The following is a 23,556-nucleotide window of genomic DNA, read 5'->3' as shown; positions in this document are numbered from 1 at the left end:
TAATTGTTTATATATTCACTTCGGGGTGGATTTTATCAACTCTTTTTTTGCTAGCAGCTTAAAGTCTGTGACTGGTTCTCAAGATTATTCTATTAATAGTGGAAGAGAGACACTACTAAGGGTCAAGTAACAGTAGATTTGGGTAAATAAGAGGGGTCTTAGCATGTTTTTCTGCTATGAAAAATACATTTACATTGTTGCCTACTGAACTTGCGCTACAATTTTTTATGGCTGGAGTTCAGCTTTAAAGTAAAGCTGTCACTAATCTCTGATTCCTATTGAGCATTTCATGAAAAAAAATCAAAAGTATACTCAATTGAGGTTATATGGAAACCCCCACTTTCTTATAAAAACTGATCTATGTCCACTTGATTTGTAGCGATGGTTAAAGAATAAAAAGTATAACTAAAGGCAATTTTGTTTTTATAAAAAACGGAGAGGGATTAGAACCCCTATCAGTTTTTATTGCTTTCTGTGCCCCTGTTAGGGAGATTCAACCTATTTATTTGTCCTGTTTACCATGATCATTGAAAGTGAAAGCAAAAAGAAAATCCCAAATTTTGGGTTGTCCATATAAAATAGAGGGGAAATCTTCCAGTGGGGGAAACTAGTTCTGCTGACCTGGGGGGCCCCAAATGATTTTCTTAATTTGCAGAGATTCCCCTCTTACTTCCGGTCTTGTCTATGAACAGAGAAAGAAGGTAAATCTCCCCAATGAAACACAGATGGCAAAAAAAAAAAAAAAAAATTAAAAAAGGTTTTGTCTATAGGCACCCTTGCATTTCTGTCAGATAATGCACCACTTTGCCCCACAAATTGTTGCAATTACAAATGTTTAGGCATTTGCATGTTTATTTCTTTTGTTTGTATTGGTATGACACAAAAGAGTGGAGAAATAAAAAAGCCAAATCTGACACAGTCCACACAAAACTAAAAAAAAAAAAAAAAACTAAAAAAAGGACTGGACAAAATTATTGGTACTTTCTCAAAGTTGTAAGAAGCCACTGCATTCCAAGTTTGTGATGTTCCTGTAATTTGCAATTAAACTCACCTGTATCAATTAACACATGCTGACAATATAGTAATCACACTGGCAACCAGTTAAAATGGTGAAAAATTTAGTCAACCTTTCTGTTGTGTCTCTGTATGCCACATGGAGCATGGAGAACAGAAAGAGCAGCAAAGAATTGTCTAGAATTGAATAGTGGAAATGCTTGGACAATCTCAACGTTACAAGTCTATCTCCAAGGATCTTCGTGTTCCTGTGTTCACTGTGCGCAACATTGTCAAGAAGTCTACAGCCCATGGCACTCTAGCTGATCTCCCTGGATGTGGACGAAAAACTGATCAAAGATTGCAACAAAGGATTGTTCGAATGGTGGAAAATTAACCTTGATCAACTTCCAGACAAATTCAAGCTGATCTTCACTCAGCTTGCACTATACGCTGCTACCTGATTGAAAAGGGACGCTCTTGGTAGGAGACTCAAGAGGACCCCACCGCCGACACCGAAACATAAAAAAGACAGATTGGAGTTTGCCAAAATTTTCCTGAGAAAGCCAAAATCTTTTTGGGAGAATGTGCTGTGGACAGACATAACACAATTACAGCTTTTTGCTAAAGCCCATCAGTCTGCTTTTTTCAGAAAAAACAATGAGGCCTTTAAAGAAAAGAATACAGTCCCTACAGTCAAACATGCTGGAGGTTCACTGATGTTTTGGGGTTGCTTTGCTGCTTCACGCACTAGATGTCTTGACCATGTGCATGGCATTATGAAATCTGAAGACTACCAAAGAATTCTGGGGTACAATGTAGGGCCCAGTGTCAGAAAGTTGGGTCTCCATCAGAGGTCATGGGTCTTACAGCAGGACAAAGACCCAAAGCAAATGTTAAAAAGCACTCAAATGGTTTAAGGCAAAGTGCTAGAGAGTATTGAACTGGCCAGCAATCAGTTCAGATCTCAATCCCCTAGAGCACCTGTGGAGATATCTCAACCAGCAGTTGGGAAAAAGAGCCCTTCCAATCTGAGAGACTTCGAGCAGTAGGCGAAAGAAGAGTGGTCCAAGTTTTCAGTAGAGAGGTGTAAGAAACTCCCTGATGGTTACAGGAAGCGACTGATTATAGTTTTTTTTCCAAGAGGTGTGCTACCAATTATTAAATTGAGGGTGCCAATAATTTTGTCCTGTATATTTTTGGGGTTTTGCGTGGAATGTGTCAGATTTGGCTTTTTGTTTTTTCACTTTTTTGTGTCATACCAAAACAAACAAAAGAAATAAACATGAGAATGCCTAAACATTTGTAAATGCAACAATTTTCTGGTCAAGTGGTGCATAATCTGACCAAGAAGCAGGGGTGCTAATATTTTTGGCCATGCCTGTACGTACCTTTCAATTACCTCAGAATAAGTATTTTTACATCATATGCTTAGCACAAGCATACAAAAGTTTGCGACAGATTTTCTTTACAAAAGGTTTTTGATAGATAGATAGACAGATAGATAGATAGAAGTCTTAACTTCCTCTATTGGTCGGAACAGAAACAAGCCCCTGAAAAGCAGTACATCATTTGCTAGCATTAGAGATGAGCTTGTAAGCCTCCTAGCCAGATTTGGAAATGGCATTACTTGTAGTGGACTGCTAGATGCTAAGTTGCTTGTGCAATGTATTTATCTGCAGTGCAGGTGTTACCTAAAACTACTAATTAGATATACATGCATAAGGCCTTACAGTCGCCTCTAAAAGGCAATGGAAACTAAGCCACAAAGACAAATCAGTGAGCACCAGGAAAAGGTGGAACTAAAGTCAATTTCCTATTCTGGATCCGCTAAAGGTGTCTGTGAAGATGCAAGAAGTTTCCTGAGCCCTAAACATTGATTCAGCTATGACCCAAATGTGTCTTATACAACCAATATATTTGAAATACACACATGAACTCTTTTTTTCCCCAACCTAAATATTTGACACTCTGTGCAAACACTCTTGTGGTTCAGACAACTTAGTGGCATTGAGTGACACCGTTGTATACGAATACATCTTTTCCTGTGTTATGTCCTTACCTCCTACCTTCTCTGGACAAAGATTGAGCATCACATTAATGAGGTCCCCTGTGTTGCCCATCCAGTAAGCCGCCAACACACCTAGTCCTGCACCAATAAACTTGTGTGCAATGCAATGGACTCATGCTGGCTCACATGGCAGAATTTCCTAATCTCACCTTTCTTTCCTGGTTGTGTAGATGATAGGTCATTAAACTTTCAGTATTCAAATTAAACATAGCAGTTGCGGAACAAATGGTGCTTACTTTTCATTTGACTGGAGTTCTGCATACAATCACTAATGTGTTAAAGCAAACTTGTTCTTTTCCTGCACCAGTTCACTTTAACACTCACATTACAAACAGAAACAAATGGGAGGTTTCAAATGCACATAAAGGATTGTAATCATTTATTCAATGGTGTGATTCACATTGAGCGTTTACCTACATTTAGGTGCAGTCAGGTTAGCTGCATCTAGAGAGAACAAAATTCTGCGTGTCCATCATGGATCTGATTAAAAATTGTAATAGCGGCGAAACCAGCTTTAAAGCAGAAACTACTAATTGCAGGAAAAAGTGATCTGGAAGGCATAATAGTTTTTTTACATTTTTCAGATTGAGTATCCTGTGCTTTGAAAAGCTAAAAGCAGGGGAGTCAGTGTGAATGAGGCCTAAATCTGAATAAAACATGTTTTCTTGTAGGAAGACCATTACCTTGTCTGTGCAGTAGATCTGTGTCAACGTGAATATAAGTTAAGTTTGTGTCTGTATTATGGGCCTACCCTGTTTATTGAGCACCCAGCCAAGATATTAGGTAGGTGGTAACATTCTAGCTGCACACATTTCAGCTGTTTGTATATCAATTAGTAGCTGGTCCACACTTCAAACATCATGTAAACAAGATTAGGGGAAAGACACACTGCAAGCTTGGCTTTATATAAAAGCAAATCTATAGTCACAGCAAACACCTTCATTTTAGAACACTGTATTGTAATACCAAAACAAACAATAGCGGATTTTGGCAATCCAAGATAAGCTTGCATGAAAACTCTTTCATGTTGTGGTTTCTGCCTGTCTGTTGGTCATCTTTTTCTACAACTTCATGGATTCCCTGCATGCTTTACAGATTCTCCTCTGCTGTTAACTAATACCCCATGGTACCTTGCTGCAGTAAGCAGTGAAACCTGTACTCCATCTCCTGAAACTTCTCTCAATGTCTCTGTAGTTCACAAGGCAGGCTCTGTAAATTCTGTGCCACAATAGCACATACCCACACAGTAAATACATGTCACAGAATTCAAGTACGTTTGCAAACTTCAAGACCATTAAGATTAATAGGTGTAAGCTAGAAATAATTGAAATTAATTATGTTCACTTCTAGATTGATTTATTTTGATAATAGATATGCTTTAAGCTGGCCATACACTGCTCCAAGTTGGCACCCCCCGAGCTCTCCAATTGGATGCACTTTCTGGTTATTCAAGTGGCTGTTGAGGCTGTCTGAATACAATGACTGGAAGGGAAGATTTGCTCTGGTCCACTGGAGCTAGCTGCTCATTTTTGTGCCCTCTGCCGATGATGATGATTATTATTATTATATCTGAGTTTGGAAATTTTGACAGTTACAGCAGACATACTTGGTCTGAATCTTTCTACCACCTAGATACAAATAATTCACAGAACTTTGTGAATGAGTGACACGGCTGTGTGGGTGGAGCCCCGCATGGCCTGCGCTGTTTTCAAATCTGACAGTGCGGGGAAACTTCTCTCCGTACTGTCAGAGGGAGGGGGACGGCGGGAGCGGCTGCGGCTCTGGGAACATGTTCCACCCTAAAAACGGATGGAACATGTAACATGTTTACAAAGGTTAACGTATCCCTTAAATTAGGTGTGAGGAGGCGACATTGTGCCCGGTGATCTTTGACTTCTACCATGTTGTTCAGATAGATCTCCCACCTCTTTAAGGATGCCTACCCCTGATTTAGGAGAACAACTGGTGTCTAAATATACACACAGCTACTCCCCTGGTCCCAGGTTTTTCTTGGGGTAACAGAATTGACCTAGAAAACATAATTGAGATGAACGACTCCCTTTGCTGCAATTGATCAGCCAGAGGATGGAAAACAGAATTGTCTGGTACCCCACACATTTACCACTCAATATTGCTGAAATCAGCTGAATGACGGGATAAGAATTTCCCCAAAACGAGGGCACTGACAGCAAGCAATCAACTTTCTCTGACAAGGCTAACTAAGCTAAATAATCTGCTTGACTACTAGGAATCCATATGATGGCTGCACCACCTTATTAAGCAAACATAACATACTTTGGACAAACATGAGTACACAGACACAGACTAAACACAGATTTTACAGAGGCACAAAAAAAAAAAAAAAGAAAAAAAAAGAAGTGGCACAATCACACAAATATAGACATACAGACTGTGAAATGTTCCTCAGTTTCTTAATCTCCTTTCACAAATCTCTCTCAGGATCATAGAATGCAAAACACTTTTTTTGTTATTAAGAACATATTAATAAGAGAATATATTTTAGAATTATTACTTACGATTTCATCCCCTGGTAACCAGTAACCCTCCTGTTCAATTCCAGCTTTTGACCCCTTGCACCCCACTGTTAGTGTTTCCACTATCAGTCCATCCTTAACCGCAAGACTAAGCTGCCTTGTTATCTCCTTTGGATGCATACCATGGACCCGGGTCATGTACCTGGTGAACACACAATAAAAAAAGCAAAGTTTTGGGTACACTATTTTCCTTCCATAATGAGCATCCCAAAAAAATGCAGCATCCAGTATCCAAACTACAGAAAGTTGTAATAACCTAGTAAAGAGAATTGAAAGCTTTTGGTTCAGGGGAAAGGCGAAAAAAAAACCTCAGATATGCCCCATATATCTGTCCACATATTTTCTGTTTCAAGACATTTTATTCTTGAGTACAAATTACAAAGAAACAATACAGAAAATACTTAAAGTGTCACTAAACCTGCAACAGTAAAATCAGTCCATATATGCAGTAAGGCATGCTAAATCCATCCTTATTGTGTAAAAAGGTCCTTGGAAACACTCTGCACATGCTCAGCTTGGTGTTTATTGTTAGCAAGTTTCATTTTTTTTTTTTTGGGGGGGGGAGAGGGGTGCATGTGATCGGTACAGGGCCAATCAGCACTGTGCAGACAGAGGGGTCATGGGTCATGATGCAGCCTCACTGACAGTTCAAAATAGTCACACCCTATATGTGCCCGTTGGAAATTTTTAAATCGGAGTCCCTCCGACTTTGCGGCGCGGCACCGATTTTGAAAAAAGTTTCCTGCACTATTTTTAGCGATTTAATGTGTGACTTGCATAGACATCTGAGGATAAAGTCACACAAATGTCAGGCAAGCCGCACATGAAATCGAACTGACCAGCGGCTTTGAAATAATTTCAGATCTGCATTCAGTGTGAACCAGGGCTCAGAGGAGAGTGAAAACTCCTCCAAGATTAACCAGTGCTCAGCTGGACACTGATAGAAGTCACAAGACTGATATATACTGCTAAGAAAGGTATTTAGAAGTTTATATTTACTAAAATAATTGCATTTCCATGTTGTGTATACTGTGGGAGAACAGATATAGTGAATGCAGGGTGCTGGGTTTAGTAACACTTTGAGGTCTCCTGGAAATGTGGCTCACGATAAACATCTCTTAAGCCAAATAGTTTAATATAGATTTGTTAATATAGACGTTAATACAGCAGAAATACCTACTTCAGTTATTGCATAGCAGTAGATCAGATGATAGATGAAATCTAAGAGTTAATTGCAAGCAGAGGTGACTGAGCTCTCCCTGGTGTTTGCTGCCCCTAGTGGGGTCAAGGAGCTGTGATTGTGACCATCATTAACATTAAAATTAGAGCCCTTGCTGTGGATGCCATAGCCTAGCAAAGATCAGGAGCCATGACGGGCTTGGCGAGTTAACTAGGTTATTGCAGACCTTGTCAGCATAGATCTAGAACAGCAGGAACGAATGTTAAGGAGAAGAGTGGCGTAGGTAGGTGGACAGGAGGAGAAATATAGGGGGGAGAAGGGTTAGTTATAAGGTTGGACCAGCACAGCTGTCTTGGTTTTATGTTCTTCTACAGTAAGCAATGATCTATTAAAGTTCCAGGGAAAGTAATGTGTGATGCCTTGTGACCAGATCTTTTAAATTTGTTGATACGGTCATAAACATTTTAGGACATTAACATTAGGATTTCACTTTATACAGCTGTGGCCATAATTAGGAGAGCATTTTAATAAATTACCAGTATTGACCGAATGTGTCTACTGCAGTTCAATGTGCTGTCCCAGATATGCTCTAAGGTCTCCATGTCAAACCTCCACGGCTTTTGGCTGCCTTCTTCTAAGCCCTTTAACCCAAAGCCTAATTCAAATTGTTAGCTCCACAGTGTACTAGTACAGACAAAAGCAAAACAAAGACACAAGTGGATAGCTTGCTGTTCATTTATAGATTTTAAATAATATTTCAAGTTCACTTGAAATTTAATTTTTTGTGGGTAAAACTGCAGAAGATCCTGTGCTGAAAGTTACGCTATCATACAGAATTGCACTTTAGACAGTTTCTGTTTGGAAATATCTTTCTCACAAAAAGCATCCTAAATCATTAGGTGTACAAAACATTGTTCACTTTACATATTCTTTACTTTTTGTCAAATGCCAAGACATTGGTCGCATTATTTCTGCTGAAGCAGAAGACCAGAATCGAGACCGAGCTCTTTTCGACAGCCAATCCATATGAAATTTATAACCCAACAAGAGTCTCTGCAAAAATGATATAAACACATTTAGGCTGCAGTGAAATAGTAAGTGCTCAAAGTCCCATTGTTAGCTTGTTAAAGCAGCTCCAGCTTCCCTAAATCAGCCTGTCTCCTGCCAGCAGAGCAATAGTCTGATATGCCCCCGCTGAGCCACTAAAACTTTGCAATCATGATTGGAATGCTGTACTTCTGATGCAGTGGAAAGGGGGGGGGGGGGTATCACTGCTGTGAGAGTGCAGTGCTCCTCCTCTGCATCCTACTGGTGAGGGACAGGATGGGACTAATATGCACCTGTCCAATACAGTGGGTGCATGTTTACTGGTCAACTAGGCAGGCTGGAGTGTCCTAATGGCTTTTGGCCAGACTGCAGCTATACAGTCCAGGAAAGAGGTAAGTCCCTGTAACAAAATAAATTACATTATACCGTAGAAGAGGCTTTGTTAACGAATGTTTGGAGTAACAGGTCTGTTATGACATTTGTGCTAAGCAAGGACTGTAAATTTTAAAATGTTTAAAATAGGTTCACTGCAATAATTTTCTACCCAATATACAGGCATACTTTCAGTAAGAACAGTAGTGGAGGGGGTCTTACATTTTTACCCAAATGTCCACTAATATATGTTAAAAAGAAATAAAGCACAAGAAAAAATATGACACAAAAGAAACATGAAAGAACTTGGTCTCAGTCTTGATCAGCACTTTATAGTACAACAAAGGGAGCTAAAACACAGGTTTAACAGAATAGCGGAACAATCTAAAAGGTCCAGTTTAATGTAACTTGGAGCTCAGCACTCTAGAAAATCTCTGTTGGTTTTTCTAGACAAAAACTGAAATGTCTGCTCTGTATAATATGTCACCTCTATTATTACTGAAATTTACTGGATGACCTGTGAGAGGTAGAACACAAAGTGCTTTATTGTCTAACGGAGTTGAATTCAACTTTAATTAACTTCCTTCCATTGCCAGAGAAATATTTCAATTCTGAGGCTGAAACAAAGCTCTTGGGTAAAAAGTGATCAATAAACAAATTCCCATTTAACAGGATGGCTTGTCTTCAAGGCCTGCCTCACATTATATCTGTAGAGAAGGTAGCGAGTGATACTTGGTGCCAAAGGACTGCTCAACACTTTGCATCAACTGACACCTAACAATATAGCATCCTAACATCTCACAAAAAAATCCTACCACAAATTCCAATAAAGGACTTATTTACAAATGCAGCAATTTAAAGTGAAATGCTAGACATAATGTTTCCCTTCTATTTTGGACGTAGAAGGGACGCTGAAGGAGCGTTGTGATAGGTAGGACGAGAGCCAGGAGAGAGCAGAGTCTCTGAGGCCAAGGGAGTGTAGTTTTTTGAGGAGGAGGGAGTGGTGGTTGACTGTCGAAAGCTGCGGAGAGGTCGAGGAGTAGGAGCACTGAATAGTGGCCATTAGCTTTGGCGGTTAGCAGGTCGTTAGTGAGTTTAAGTAAGGCAGTTTCGGTGGAGTGTAGGGGACGGAAGCCAGACTGTAGGGGGTCAAGGAGGTTGCTGTCGTTGAGGTGGGAGCTTAGGTGATTATAGACTAAGTGCTCTAGGAGTTTGGATGTACATGGCAGCAGGGAGATGGGTCTAAGGTTGTTCAGGTCAGAGGGGTCCAGGGAGGGCTTTTTGAGTATGGGAGTGATGTGCGCGTGCTTCAGAGGGGAGGGGAATGCGCCAGAAGAGTGGGAGAGATTAAAGATGTGGGTGAGGGAGCGTAGGATGGAGGAGGAGGGAGGTCATAGGAATTGTGAGGGGACAGGGTCGAGGGGGCAGGTGGTGAGGCGGGATTCTGAGAAAAGCTTAGTGACCTCCTCGGTGGTAGTGAGGTCAGAGGAGTGGAGTGTTGAGGGGGCTTCAGTGTGAGGGATGTTAGATGGGGTGGAGGTTTGAACAGCGGTGAGGCTAAGGGAGAGGGGTGTTGAAGGGGTTGCTGTGTGAGAGGAGATTGATGGGGAGGAGGTCTGGGCAGCGGCGATGTCCCTGCGAATTGTGTCAATCTTGTTTTTGAAGTGATTGGCAATCTCGATGGCGGTGAGTGAGGAGCTGGGTGGAGGTAGGGGCGGAGAGAGTAGAGAGTTGAAGGTAGAGAAGAGCCGGCGAGGATTGGAGGAGAAGGTATTGATAAGGGTCAGAAAGTAGGTTTGTTTGGCAGCATGGAGGGAGGAGGTGTAGCTGTGGAAAGCGGATTTATAGCGGGTGAACGCTAGTTGGGATCTGGTTTTGCGCCGTAGTCGCTGCAGTGCACGACTGCGTCGTTTGAGAGTTTTGGTATGATCAGTCTGCCAGGGCTGGAGCGGTCGGGGTCTGATGTTTCGTGTGGTTAAAGGCGCTAGCTAGTCAAGATCGGTTGACAGCGAGTTGTTATAGGCAGTCGGGGCAGGACAGGGGAAGGATGTGGTCATAGAGTTGATGAGCTGCAGAGTGGAGGGGGGCAGGGTTCAGGTTGCGGAGGTTTCGGCTGGTAGTAGTTTGACATTTGGAGGGGTAGGCGTTTGAGGACGAGGAGACAGAGAAGGTAATAAGGTTGTGGTCAGAGAGAGGGAAGGGGGTGTTTGTGAGGTTGTGGGGAGCGCAGAGATGGGAGAAGACAAGGTCCAGGATGTTCCCGTCGGAGTGGGTGGTGGATTGTATGCACTGTGCGAGTGCAAAAAAGAAGTGGAGGAGTTGGGATGTGGCCGGGTTGTTGATGTTGACAGGGATGTTGAAGTCTCCAAGGATGATAGTGGGCAGCTCGGAGGAGAGAAAGAAGGGTAAGCCAGGCGAAAAAGTAATCAAGGAAGCGGGATACGGGTCTAGGAGGCCGGTAGATTACAGCAATACTCAGGGGGGTTGGGGAGAATAGTCGGATGCATGGAAGAGAAATGTCATAAGACCTGGGAAAGAAAATAATTTCTTTACACAAGAAAGGTAAAGGCTACAAGAAGATCAGCAAAGCTTAACTTATCTATCAGTCAGAATACTGTAGCAAAAGTGATACAAAAATATAACAAAGGTGTCCGTTTATGAACCAGCGGTAATAGATCGCTGCTCAGTTCTCCGGCATTCTCGGAGAACACAGTTCTCCTGTGAATGCAGTTTATGAAGCAGTTCTCCGAACGAAGGGAGAACGATCTCCAAACGCTGGAGAACGGTCTACAAACTCTGGAAAACGGCTGATTTTACTATAATCTCGCGAGATTACAGTAAAAGATCAGTTTACTAAACAGAGGTAAATTATCTCTGCTTAGTTTTCGGTCCCTCCGATTCTCCAGCTCTGGGCTGGAGAATCTGGAGGGAGAACACAGATCTCCAGAGAAGGGCTGAACATATTCTCCTGAGTGTTATAAACTGTGAATGACCAGAGAATAGCTGTGATCCTCTGAATCTCAGCTATTCTGTGTGTCATAAACGGACACCATAGATTGAACTACAACCATCTCACAGAGATGTCCAGGCCATCCACAGAAGTTAACACCTCGACAGGAGCGTCTTCTGATAAGAAGGGTTGAAGAAAATTGCCATGCAAGTTCACTGCAGTTAGCTAAAGAAGCAGAAAGCCAAACTGGGGTGATTATTTCCCGTGACACAGTACAGCATACACTGCAGAGGAATGACATGCATGGGTGTTGTCCACAAAATGAAGCCTCTCCTAAAGCCCATGCACAAAAAAGCCCGCCTAGAATTTGCCAGGGCCCATGCTGAAAAAGAAGACGATTACTGGGACTCTGTACTCTGGACTGATGAGAACAAGATAAAAGGTTTTTGGTACAGATGGATTCAAAACTGTATGGCTTTGCAAAGGTGAGGAGTGCACAGAAAAATGCATGGTGCCTACAGTGAAACATGGTGGTGGCAGTGTCCTTCTATGGGGCTGCATGAGTGCTGCTGGTGTCGAGAAGATGCATTTCATTGATGGTATCATGAATTCACAGATGTACTGCTCTATATTGAAAGAGAAGATGCTACCATCACTCCATGCCCTTGATCGTTGTGCACTTTTCCAACATGATAATGATCAAAAACACACATCTAAGGCCACTGTTGCTTTTCTGAAGAAGAACAGGGTGAAAAGTGATTCAGTAGCCAAGTATGTCTCCTGATCTGAACCCAATCGAACACCTATGGGGAATTCTGAAGAGACAAGTTGAGCATCACTCTCCATCCAGCATCCAGGCTCTAAAAGAGGTCGTTCTTGAAGAATGGAAAAAGATAGATGTTGCAAAATGTCACCAACTTGTTCATCCCATGCCTGAAAGATTTGGTGCTATCCTTACAAATCATGGAGTTCATACAAAATACTAGATGTAGTAGTGTTTTTTTTGGGGGGGGTATTCATTTTTGCATCAACTAATTTGAGTAAAACTGAAGATTTTGTAATCTAAGTTATATTATTAACCTTACTTTTATGTCATAAGCTAAACAAAAGGTTTCATAAAACTCAGCTTTGTCAAAATTGTGGAAATTGTTCTTGTGTTCATTGAGATATTGATTGACATCTTACTTTTCAAAAGGGGTATACTCATTTATACTGAGTACTGTATTTCAAAAAGCACTGTATATTAAATAAATGTATAACACCACCCAAATCTGAACAAAAAATACAATAATAAATTATTATTATATTACTTTTTTATTTTTTTAACAGTTAGGTGTTATTCAATACATAGTATTTATTTATGATTATTTTATTTGTCAACACCCTAACCAAAATATATATTAAAAAAAAGGAAGATAATAAATAAAATATTAACCTAAACCCAAACCCTAACCTTAACTCTAACCCCTTATGCTAACAAAATAATAATAATAATAAAAGAAATAAAAGCAGACGGAAAAGCTAAAAAGGCAGAAAAACCTAGCAAGGAGGAGGATATTTTTCTTCATTGTTGTTTTAAATGGGTATTAGCTTAGTTACATTCCCTGTAATGATGGGCTAACATGTTGATGCAGTTTGTAGTGTCATGGTTGATTGATTTTAGTATGTCCATGTGTTGCTGCAGCTAGCCTGTCCCTATTTACCAGAGGGACAGGCAACTTCTTGTTCCTGGTCACACAGGTCCAATGCATGCCTACACTTTTCATCTGTGTTGCATCGCATGTGAGCGTGATAATGTCATAAAAACACACATATTCCAGTATGGTGAGGTCTCAGTAACTGCTTAGCCTGTTTGTGTCTGTCATATCCAATTAACACTTACAGTGGGGATCGAAAGTTTGGGCACCCCAGCTAAAAATTTGTATTAATGTGCATAAAGAAGCCAAGGAAAGATGGAAAAATCTCCAAAAGACATCAAATTACAGATTAGACATTCTTATAATATGTCAACAAAAGTTAGATTTTATTTCCATCATTTACACTTTCAAAATAACAGAAAACAAAAAAATGTCGTCTGCAAAAGTTTGGGCATCCTGCAGAGTTAGTATCTTGTACAGCCCCGTTTGGCAAGTATCACAGCTTGTAAACGCTTTTTATAGCCAGCCAAGAGTCTTTCAATTCCTGTTTGAGGTATCTTTGCCCATTCTTCCTTACAAAAGTCTTCCAGTTCTTTGAGATTTCTGGGCTGTCTGTCACGCACTGCTCTTTTAAGGTCTATCCATAGATTTTCAATTATGTTGATGCCTTTTGGAGATTTTTCCATCTCTCCTTGACTTCTTTATGCACATTAATACAAATTTGTAGCTGGGGTGCCCAAACTTTCGATCCCCACTGTAGCTCTCACCTGCACCAGTGCTAGACTGAGGGATCCAGGGATTGCAGGAATGTAGTTTCATCACAAGAAATGTCAGTTCTCAGACTACAGATAGAGGCCATGCATTACCTGTGCAGTGACCTGCCACATGCATCAAGTTACAGGCCAAGAACTTACACCATGAAACTACATGAACAATGTCCAACTTATGCAGGTGAAAAACACGTCAGTATGAATGTTTCTAACACCTTTAACTCAATGAATGTGGTGAAGCCCTGGTGATTTCCAGCATCAAATAAAAAATACTTTTTTTTTTTTCCTTGCATGCAACTGGGTATTGTTTGCGAAGTGAATTTTCACCACAATCAAAGAGAAGGGATAATTCCCTTGCAAAATGAACAGGCTATTTTTCTTTATGTTCTGTTCAAACATCACCAACATACATGCAATCTTGTCTCATGTTCTGCAATAAAATTGATTTACAGCAATTAGATCAGTCCTCCGTTCCATTTTACCAGTTTAGTAGAATGTATGCAGAGCTATACTGCACCAGCCAAAATGTACAGCTTCAAATTTCCTTTATATTAAAACATTTGTGAAAAGACTAAAGCCGGCCATAGACAAATCGAAATTTGTCCAGTTCAGCACTGGCTTATTAAGGACTGGCTTATTTTCGATCCATCTAAGGGCAGGCTAGTTGTACTGAAGTCGATCGATTGAAGTATGTCAGTACAACCAGCTGGTTCATGGTTTTTTTGGTACGATCACTGCTGGCGGCTGTATCCACCAGCAGTGATAACAGTTTTCTGATGGTGGTGAAACCTCCCACTGTCAAAATACAGTAGCGCAGCAGGGGGAATTATAAAAAAAAAAGAAAAAAATGAGCAATCTTCTTTCCTTTAACCCGTGGTTTAAGGAAAGAAAACTGCATAACTGATGGCCAGTCTAATACTGGTGAAAACAATTTCACTGGCTACAAATGTTACTAATAGGTTAACTAAACCTACTAAAAGCATTTCTTAAACCTACTTGGTAATCCGATCAATATTGGCAATCTGCTTCTGGTTCCGGATCACTTCTATAGCGGTCCATAGGTACTGAATGACTTTTGTGTCTGCTTGTCGCCTCTTTGTTAGACGCGCCATGGTCTTCTCAGGTTTCATCAGGCTACAAAACAGTGAAGCCAAAAGAACACAGTAAGAAGGTATTCTAATAGAGCCCTTTATAAAAATACATCAGGGGGCATTTATGAATGCAGTTGTGCACTATATTCAAGGATAAAATATATTAGGAGACTTCAGAAGCCCAAATATGTATAGTCTGGCACAAAATGGTCATTTTGGCTTTGGGTGTGGCTGGCACTATCCCTAAAGCCTCCAAGCAATTTGTTTACCCTCTTAGATGAAATCTACATTATTATATTGGTTGCCTTCAAAATCTCATTAGGAGGTAAACAAATTCTTTGGATTTATAAGTCTGCAGGAAAGAAAGGAAAGGGGAGAGACGATTTAAACCTTTAAATACATCAAGGGTATGAATACGGTTCAGGAGAGCAGTATATACAATATGAAGCCAAGATCAATCTTAGAAAGTAATATTTTACTGAAAGGGTAGTTGATTCTTTGAATAGACTTCCAGCAGAGGTAGTGAGCCAGTCAACATTATGAAGATTCAAACATAGATTTTACATTTCTTTCACACCATGCCAATGTGTGCAAATCAGTCGCAGTTCATATTCTACCCTTTTCATCTAAAATTATTGCAAGTGCCATCCCACTTCCTGTTTTGTGATAGTCTGTGACGAATATTTGACTATCTCCTGACTTTGCACATTCGTTGTAAGTGTTTGTAAACTAGATAGCATAATAAACCACTTGCCCTCCAGAGGATTTAAGATCCCTTCCTGACCAGGCCATTTTTTTGCATTACGGCATTGCATTACGGACAATTGCATGGTCATGCAACGTTGCACATAAATTAAATTTGTGTCCTTCCCCCCACACACACAAATAGAGCTTTCTTTTGGTGGTATTTGATCACCTGTGAGATTTATACTTTTTGAGCTATGAAAAAAAAAAAAAAAAAAAAGAAGGGCCGACAATTTTGTTTACATACAGTTCTCTCCCCCGTTGGTATTACTCAGCGATCACCGGGTGTCGGCGAGTAATCACTGTCAAGGACTCGGTGATTGACAGCCAAAGCCACGAATGGCAGTGCGAGTAGGGCACACGTGGATCACGCTCTCCCCCTACCCAGAAATGCAAAATCATGTATAAATACACGTGATTTTGCAGAACTTGTGTTATATATATTCAGTTAAGAAAATTCAGTTACAAAAAGTTCCTGCATTAATTAACATACTGTAGCTACTTTGCTATCATGAAAGCAATGGCTGTAGCTGGGAGGGGTGAGAGGACTATCAACATGAAAGTTGTAAGCATGTGTTGGGATCACCCAAAAACAAGAAAGCATCCATGGAAATATTTAGAGTCTTTGTAATGTTACTTGTATCTATGCCTTCTTCGCTGTGAAAAATGTTTATCTGCAATGGGCTTAAGAATCTGCAGTTTTGCAAAACAGGCATGCCATTCCTCTTCCTTCGTCTGTGTTTGGCAAATCAGCTGACACCTCTCACGCTTCTTCTCAAATGGCCTGACCTCCATTAGAGCGGTATTAAACCCAAAAGCAAAAATGCAATACATTGCAGCTTACCAATCATTAGAAGAGGTGACTGCATTTGTTTTCTTTTTTTTTAGGCCTCCCCCCTCTGTTTTAACCTGGTGATCTGGCCAGTAACACAACTCCTGTATTAGAGTGAAAAATATAGAACAGCGCTATCCCACCCCCAACGCAAGCACGTGCTAATCTATCATAAACGGCATCATAAATATAACAAAAAATTATATAACATGAAACCCCCTTATATAACCAATTTCCAAAACTGAATGTGCAAAATATAATAAAGTGTTATATGTGCAATAAATAATCAAATCATGCAAATCATAAAGTTACTGATAATTAAATTGTGTGCTCCAAAATCAAAAAATTCAACCATGAATATTAAATAAGCTCCGTGTGTCTTCTTCTTATCATGCACCACCATAAACAATGTGTGTTCCACCAAATAAACTAGATAAACTCACCAGAACTCCAGGCATGGTGAGGTCATATCCACGCCCCGCCCAGTGATTTTTCACTTTTCTTCCTGGTTCAAGTATCCATGTGAGTTAACTACGAGGCAGTCAGCAGAGGGATTTGAGAGACAGATCAACTCCTGGCTGTGGTGTTTTCTGAAGGGTGCTTGAGAGGAGGAGAGATTTTTTTCCCGTAGATCCCTTACTCCCAGAGTCCATGCATTCTCAGCTGGTTTATAACATTACCAGCCTGGAGTTTTGGTAAGTTCATCCAATTTATTGGGTGGTAAAAGACACATTGTTTATGGTGGTGCATGATAAGACACACGGAGCTTGTTATTTAATATTCCTGGTGGACATTTTTTTATGTTGAGTACGCAATTTAATTATCACAGTGACTTTATGATTTGCATGATTTGATAATTTATTGCACATATAGCACTTTATTATATTTTGCACATTAAATTTTGGAAATTGTTTATATAATGGGGATTCATGTTATATAATTTGTTATATATTTATGATGCCATTTATGCTATAATAGCACAAATATATATATATATATATACACACACACACATATATATATATATATATATATATATATATATAAATAAAAAAAAGAGGTTGCTTGCTTGAGTTGGGGGTGGGATAGCGCTGTTCTCTATTTTTCACGCATGTTTGTTTGGGAGATCGCCAAAAATAATTTAGCTGCTTTCCTCTTAAGGATCCCCAGTAGGAATCTGTGGCGCAGTCCGATATTGTTCCCTTCCGTATTAGAGTGCCCCCACTTTGGATGAAGGAGCACAGAAGATCCTTAAGACAGCAGCACTGTCAGTCTGGGGGAAGGGAGGAGTCCTAGAAGCACTGGCAGATTTAACTGCACTAACAAATGTATGCTAAACTCCAGCTAATATTTTATAAGCAATTAAAGAAACAGATTTGTTCCTTTTGGAATAAAGGTTTTACATAAATAAAAGTTGGTCATTGTAAGCACCCCTGTCAGTGGTAAATGGTTTTTCTCATCCTTGTAACAACTAGATCTGCAAGAGATCCTGTTCTTATGAAATACAAGAGGCTTGCTGGCGAGACTACTAGGTGGAAATATAAGTTAAAAACAGAAAACTAATGGAGCCATCACATCTAGGAATTGTTAAGCTGCAATACAATGTTTGCTTGTGGGTTTAATATGGCTTCAACCATTTGCTGCCTGCCCACAGTATATTTACTGGGGAAAAAAAAAACCCTGATTACACCCCCACCCGCCCAGAGTAGTACAGTGTTACCATGGTGACACTGAACTACTCTGATGAAAATATGTAAAGTAAGAAAAGAAAAAAAAAAACACTTTAAAAGAAAAAAATACCAGTTACACTTACCAGTAACGGTGTTTCTAGGAAATCTTCCAGGACGGCACACCTGAGAGATGACTAGCTCCACCTGACAGGAAATACAATCAACAAGACAGTTTAAATTCCCTGCCCTTCCCCTCACTCCTCAGTTATACAAGGGTATCCCATACCCTAGTTCACAAAGGACATTTTCACCAAAATAGCCAAACAAACAAAAAGGGTGAGAAGTAGGCCTGCCATCCTGGAAGATTTCCTAGAAAGTTACCAGTATGTGTAACTTTTATTTTTCCACAGCCATCTTCCAGGATGGTACACCTGAAACGAGAAACAAGATGCTCATGCCTACCTTAGGGCGGAACCACTGCCTGTAATACTCTTCTGCCGAACACCAGGTTCTGAGGTGACAAATCTGTAGTGTCTCCCGAAGGTGTCCTGGCTTGTCCATGTGGCTGCTCGGCAGATCTGTTCTATCAATGCTCCAGCCCTCTCTGCCCAAGAGGTTGCCAGAGGAGTGAGCCTTCAGGTGTAAGGGAACCGACACTCCTGACTGCTCATAGGCTATTGAAATGGCTTGTCTAATCTATCCAGCCACTGTTGGCGTGGAAGCCTGTTCTTTCCTTGAACCACAAAATAAAACTAAAAGATAGTTTGATTTCCTGAATTCTCTTATTCTATTTAAACGTGTCAGTAGACACCGTCTGAAATATAAAAAATTAAAACTTTTCCTTCTCATTCCTAAGGTTTTCACAAAATGAGGGTAAAACAATTTGTGACCTTTGGAACTGCGTGGCCATCTTTGGTAAATAAAGTAGATCCTGCCTTAGCATAACCCTGTCTGCCAACACTAAAAGGAAAGGCCCCTTGATCAACAGGTTCTGTAGATCACCTATCCTCCTAGCTATAGTGATGGTTAAAAGCTAGACTAACTTAAAAGGACAAAAATCTAACAGAAATTTGTGCCACTGGCTCAAAGGATGGCTTCGTTAAAGCCTCCAAAACTAAAGATAAATCCCAAGGCGATAACCTGCTTATCTTAATGGGGGTCATTCTTTCCCAGTCCACAAGGAACCTCTTAAAGGGTTCCAACGCGAGCCTCTAGTCAAGAAAGACCAATAAGGCCACCACCTGAACTTTGATAGTGTTCAAAGCTATCCCCTTATCCACTCCTGCTAGCAGGAAATCCAAGACTACAGGAACCATGGGAAAGTAGGCCCCTCTATTCTGACACCAACTAGAAAAAAAACTCGTCAAACCTTGGCATGCATTTTTCTAGTGATGGCTTTCCTACTAAGGAGAGTTTCAGTTACCCTCTCAGAGCACCATCTTTTTCTAAGGATCTTCCTATCAAGAGCCAGGCTGTCAGGCGAAAAAAAATCCTAGACTGAGGTGTAGGACTGGCTCCTGCAAGCGCAGATCTTGCCTGGCTGAGAGATGCTGTGGGGGAAGACACTGATCACCTCTTCAAGGTGGCGAGCCAGGCTCGCCTTGGCCACCAAAGGGCTGCTAAGATCAGTCTGCACCCTGACTGGCTAAACTTCTGCAGCACCCACGGGACAAAGGTCCTGCTCCCATCACAGGAAAAATAACGCCCAACCTTTCTGTTCCTCCTGCAAGCAAAAAGGTCTATTTCCAGGTTGCCAAAAACCTGACTTAGCAGCAAAAGACCTTGGCATTCAGTTCCCATTCTCCCTGGAGGATGAGCTGCCGACTGAGAAAGTCTGCTTGTGTGTTGGTAGACTCCTTTATGTGGACTGCCGAAGCGGAGAGTACCCTGCTTTCTACCGAACCCAGAACTTCCTGGGCAAGGTCCAGGAGCTTCAGGGACCTGGTGTCCCCATGATTCAGGTATGGCACTGTAGACATATTGTATGACAGGGCATGGACTTTCCCCTCCCAGATTCCTGTCCCTGAAGACCTTCAAAGTCTGCCCCACATCCGGAAGCTCTCGGTAATTGGAAGAGGTCCCCCTCTGACGCAGATCCCACAAGCCCTGGGCTTGCCGGTCCTCTAAGTTGGCCCCCCAGCCCCAAGAACTTGCGTCGATGGTCACCCTGACTGGGTTCCACTGTGCCCAAGGCTGCCCTTCCACCAACTTTTCTAGTCGGAGCCACCATTCCAGGGAATTTCTGACACTTTCCGGGAGGGATACCCTCCCATCCAGAGATTCTCTCTTCCTGTCCCAAGAGGAGAGCAGGAAGAACTGAAGTTTCCCTGTAATGCAATTGTGGTCTATGTGATCTCTAATGTTATGTAATTCCTCAAAGGACAGGCCTGATTTTTTTTTTTTTTTTTTTTTTTTTAAATAGAAACTTGCACTACAGCGGCATCTAGCTTGGGAATTTTGAAGACTTTTTCTTCTTCCCAAACAGATACCGCCATTTCCAGGTTTTGAAACTCAATCTTTCTCCTAGGATCCTTCCATTCTCTCATGATGATGTCCTTGTGAGTGATGCACAAGTAACACCTTAAAATGAGGCCTGACAAACCCGCTGTACATCTTGTCTTGGGCTGTAACCTGAGTCAAAGGCTCTGGGATGTCTTCAGAGGCATAGATAGCCGTTAGGAGACCTTCTATATCCTCCAATGCAAACAGGTGTTTACCTGGCCTGGATTCTTCACTAGCCTGGCTAGCCCCATCCAGATTCCCCCTCTCATTTAGTGAACTTTGGTCTGAGGCTTCAGCCTCCTCCATGTATTCCTGATCAGTAAACTGTGAAGAAGAGAGCCATAGACCCCCCACTGCCTTTTAATCAAAGCCCCTTCCTGGGAAGTCTATCCTTCCCGAGAGGAAAGTGTGTCCACATCCTGCTTGGATGCCATGGCTGTCTTAAAGGATTGCAAGGTGGCTAGCACCTTGGTCTGCAGCAACAAAAAAACCTTCCTAACCACGGTGGTGTCTTTCCTGGATAGATTGTGGATACACTTATAACAAAGGCCTGGCAGCTTGTTCATCTTCTGCTTGCATGGCAAGGGATCCCCTGGACCAAGGAAACCTCCACCGGGTAACCTGGCCTTTATTCCCTGGTTCTGTCCCTGAAGGCCCTCTCGCCAGCCTCATGTGGGAAGAAATGCCGGCCGGTGCCACCATCTTAAGCAGGAAACTCCAACCTTCGCAGGAAGCCGGGCCGAGAACGAAGGCTTGGCCCCGCCACTTCCAGACATGCGCAGTAGCACCGGAAGCTGGCCCGCAGTGAGGACAGATCCGCCTACTTCTGGATATGTGCATAGTGTCCCCCGGAGGCCCCGGCCAAGCTGGCTCCTACACTTCCCACATTCAAGTGCACCCAACCGAGTTCCCTGCAACGTGCATTTCTGGTGATGTGGCTTCCCTGCCCGACTTCCTCTCGATCCAGCTCCCCTGCTGATGGAAGAAAAAAAAAAAAAAAAAAGTGAGGTTCTGGTCCCTGGAACACCAGAAGATGCTTCCCCTGTGCTCGGGAAGCTCTGTACCTAGGAAACGCCTGGAGTGGGTGAGTCACCCCAGCTTTAACCCTTCAGAGAGGGCCTTCCAGCCCCAGGCTTCAGGTCAGAACAAAACAAACATTTCTCTGCACAGGGAGACGCAAAAACAAAAACTGAGGAGTGAGGAAAAGGGCAGGGGAATTAAAAACTCTGTTTTGTTGATTGTGTTTCCCGTCAGGTGGAGATAGTCATCTCTCACGTGTGCCATCCTGGAAGATGACTGAAGGAAAGGTTAACAAAGTTTAAAAAAAACTGAATAAATTATTTAAAACATTGATCCATGACCACCACCACCCCTGTCATAAGATGATGCAGGATTGCACTGGTAACAGTATGAAAAATTAAAAAGAAATATATATATAATATCTTTTCAAAGCAATTGCGACAATAAAATTACAACTTAAAAAAACTCAAAATGCCTACTAAATACCTCAGTCTATCTACTTTCCTAAAATGGGTCAATTGGGGGCATTAGTAGTCTCTTGGCATTTTAAGGGCCTCAAGAAATTAGGTTGCCTGACAGTACACCAGAATTGATCAATTTTCAAATACACTGCTCAAAAAAATTAAAGGAACACTTTGAAAACACATCAGATCTCAATGGGAAAAATACCATGCTGGATAACTATACTGATATGGACTGGATAATGTGTTAGGAACGTAAGGATGCCCCATTGTTTGATGGACATGAAAATTATTATTATACATGATTTATATAGCGCCAACAGTTTGCTCAGCGCTTTACATTATAGTGGGAGACAATACAGTAACAATACAGTTCAATACAAGAGGGATTTGAAATTATCAACTTACAGAGGAATGAATTCAAAAGACACCCCGAAAATCAAAATGAAAAAATGATGCGGCAGGCTAGTCCATTTTGCTGAAATTTCATTGCAGCAACTCAAAATAGTAGTTTGTATGGCCCCCATGTGCTTGTATGCATGCCTGACGTCAGTGCATGCTCCAGCGTAGGGTCTGACAATGGGTCCAAGGATTTCATCCCGATACCTAATGGCAGTCAGGGTGCCATTGTCTAGACTGACCCACCACCAAAACGGTCATGCTGAACGATGTTACAGGCAGCATAATGTCCTCCTTGACTTCTCCAGACCCTTTCACATCTGTCACATGTGCTCGGGGTGAACCTGCTGTCATCTGTGAAAAGCACAGGGCGCCAGTGGCAGACCTGACAATTCTGGTGTTCAATAGCAAATGCCAATTGAGCTCTATGGTGCCAGGCAGTGAGCACAGGGCTAACTAAGGACATTGGGCCCTCAGGCTACCCTCATGAAATCTGTTTCTGATTGTTTGGTCGGAGACAGTCACAACAGTGGCTTGCTGGAGGTCATTTTGTAGGGTTCTAGCAGTGCTCATCCTGCTCCTCCTTGCACAGAGGAGCAGATACTGGTCCTGCTGATGGCTTAAGGACCTTCTACGGCCCTGTCCAGCTCTCCTAGAGTAACTGCCTGTCTCCTGGAATCTCCTCCATGCTCTTGAGACTGTGTTGGGTGACACAGAAAACCTTCTAGCAATGGCACGTATTGATGTGCCATCCTGGAGGAGGTGGACTGCCTGTGCAACCTCTGTAGGGTCCAGGTATCGTCTCATGCTACCAGTAGTCACACTGACCCTAGCTAAATGCAAAACTAGTGATAAACAGTCCGAAAAGATGATTAGGGAGGAAAATGTCAGTGGACTCCACCTGTAAAACCATTCCTGTTTTGGGGGTTGTCTCATTGTACCCATCTAGTACAGCTGTCGTTAATTTCATTAATACCAAAGCAGCTGAAATTGATTAACAACCCCCTCAGCTGCTTAACTGACCAGATCAATATCCCAGCAGTTAAATTGACTTGATGCTATACTGATTAAAAAGTGTACCTTTAATTTTTTTGAGCAGTGTATATATTTGTAGACGCTATAACCGTCACAGAAACCAACATACACTTACTAGAATTGTTTTTTGTTACCAAAGACATGTAGCAGAATACATTTCGGCCTAGATTAAAGAAGAAATAATTTTTTTTTTAAATTGGATGTTTTATAGAAAATATTGTTTTTTA

General features: G+C 41.5%; 1 protein-coding gene across 1 annotated transcript in view; it reads right to left on the bottom strand.

Annotated features, from left to right (window-relative positions):
- ZMYND11 (zinc finger MYND-type containing 11) overlaps positions 1–23,556 on the bottom strand; it is a 119,511-nt gene that overhangs the window by 70,014 nt on the left and 25,941 nt on the right. Inside the window, exons 2-3 of the mRNA XM_089668737.1 lie at positions 14,572–14,709; positions 5,602–5,761 (exon numbers count right to left, since the gene is read on the bottom strand). Coding sequence (XP_089524863.1) covers positions 5,602–5,761; positions 14,572–14,709 — 298 coding nt within the window. The remainder of the gene's footprint in view (positions 1–5,601; positions 5,762–14,571; positions 14,710–23,556) is intronic.

This window comes from Staurois parvus, unplaced genomic scaffold, assembly GCF_062004578.1.
Source record: "Staurois parvus isolate SC_StPar_1 unplaced genomic scaffold, SC_StPar_1.0 ptg000061l, whole genome shotgun sequence".
NCBI lineage: Eukaryota > Metazoa > Chordata > Amphibia > Anura > Ranidae > Staurois > Staurois parvus.
Note: the sequence above shows the minus strand (reverse complement) of the source record. Positions and strands in the feature narration are given on the sequence as shown.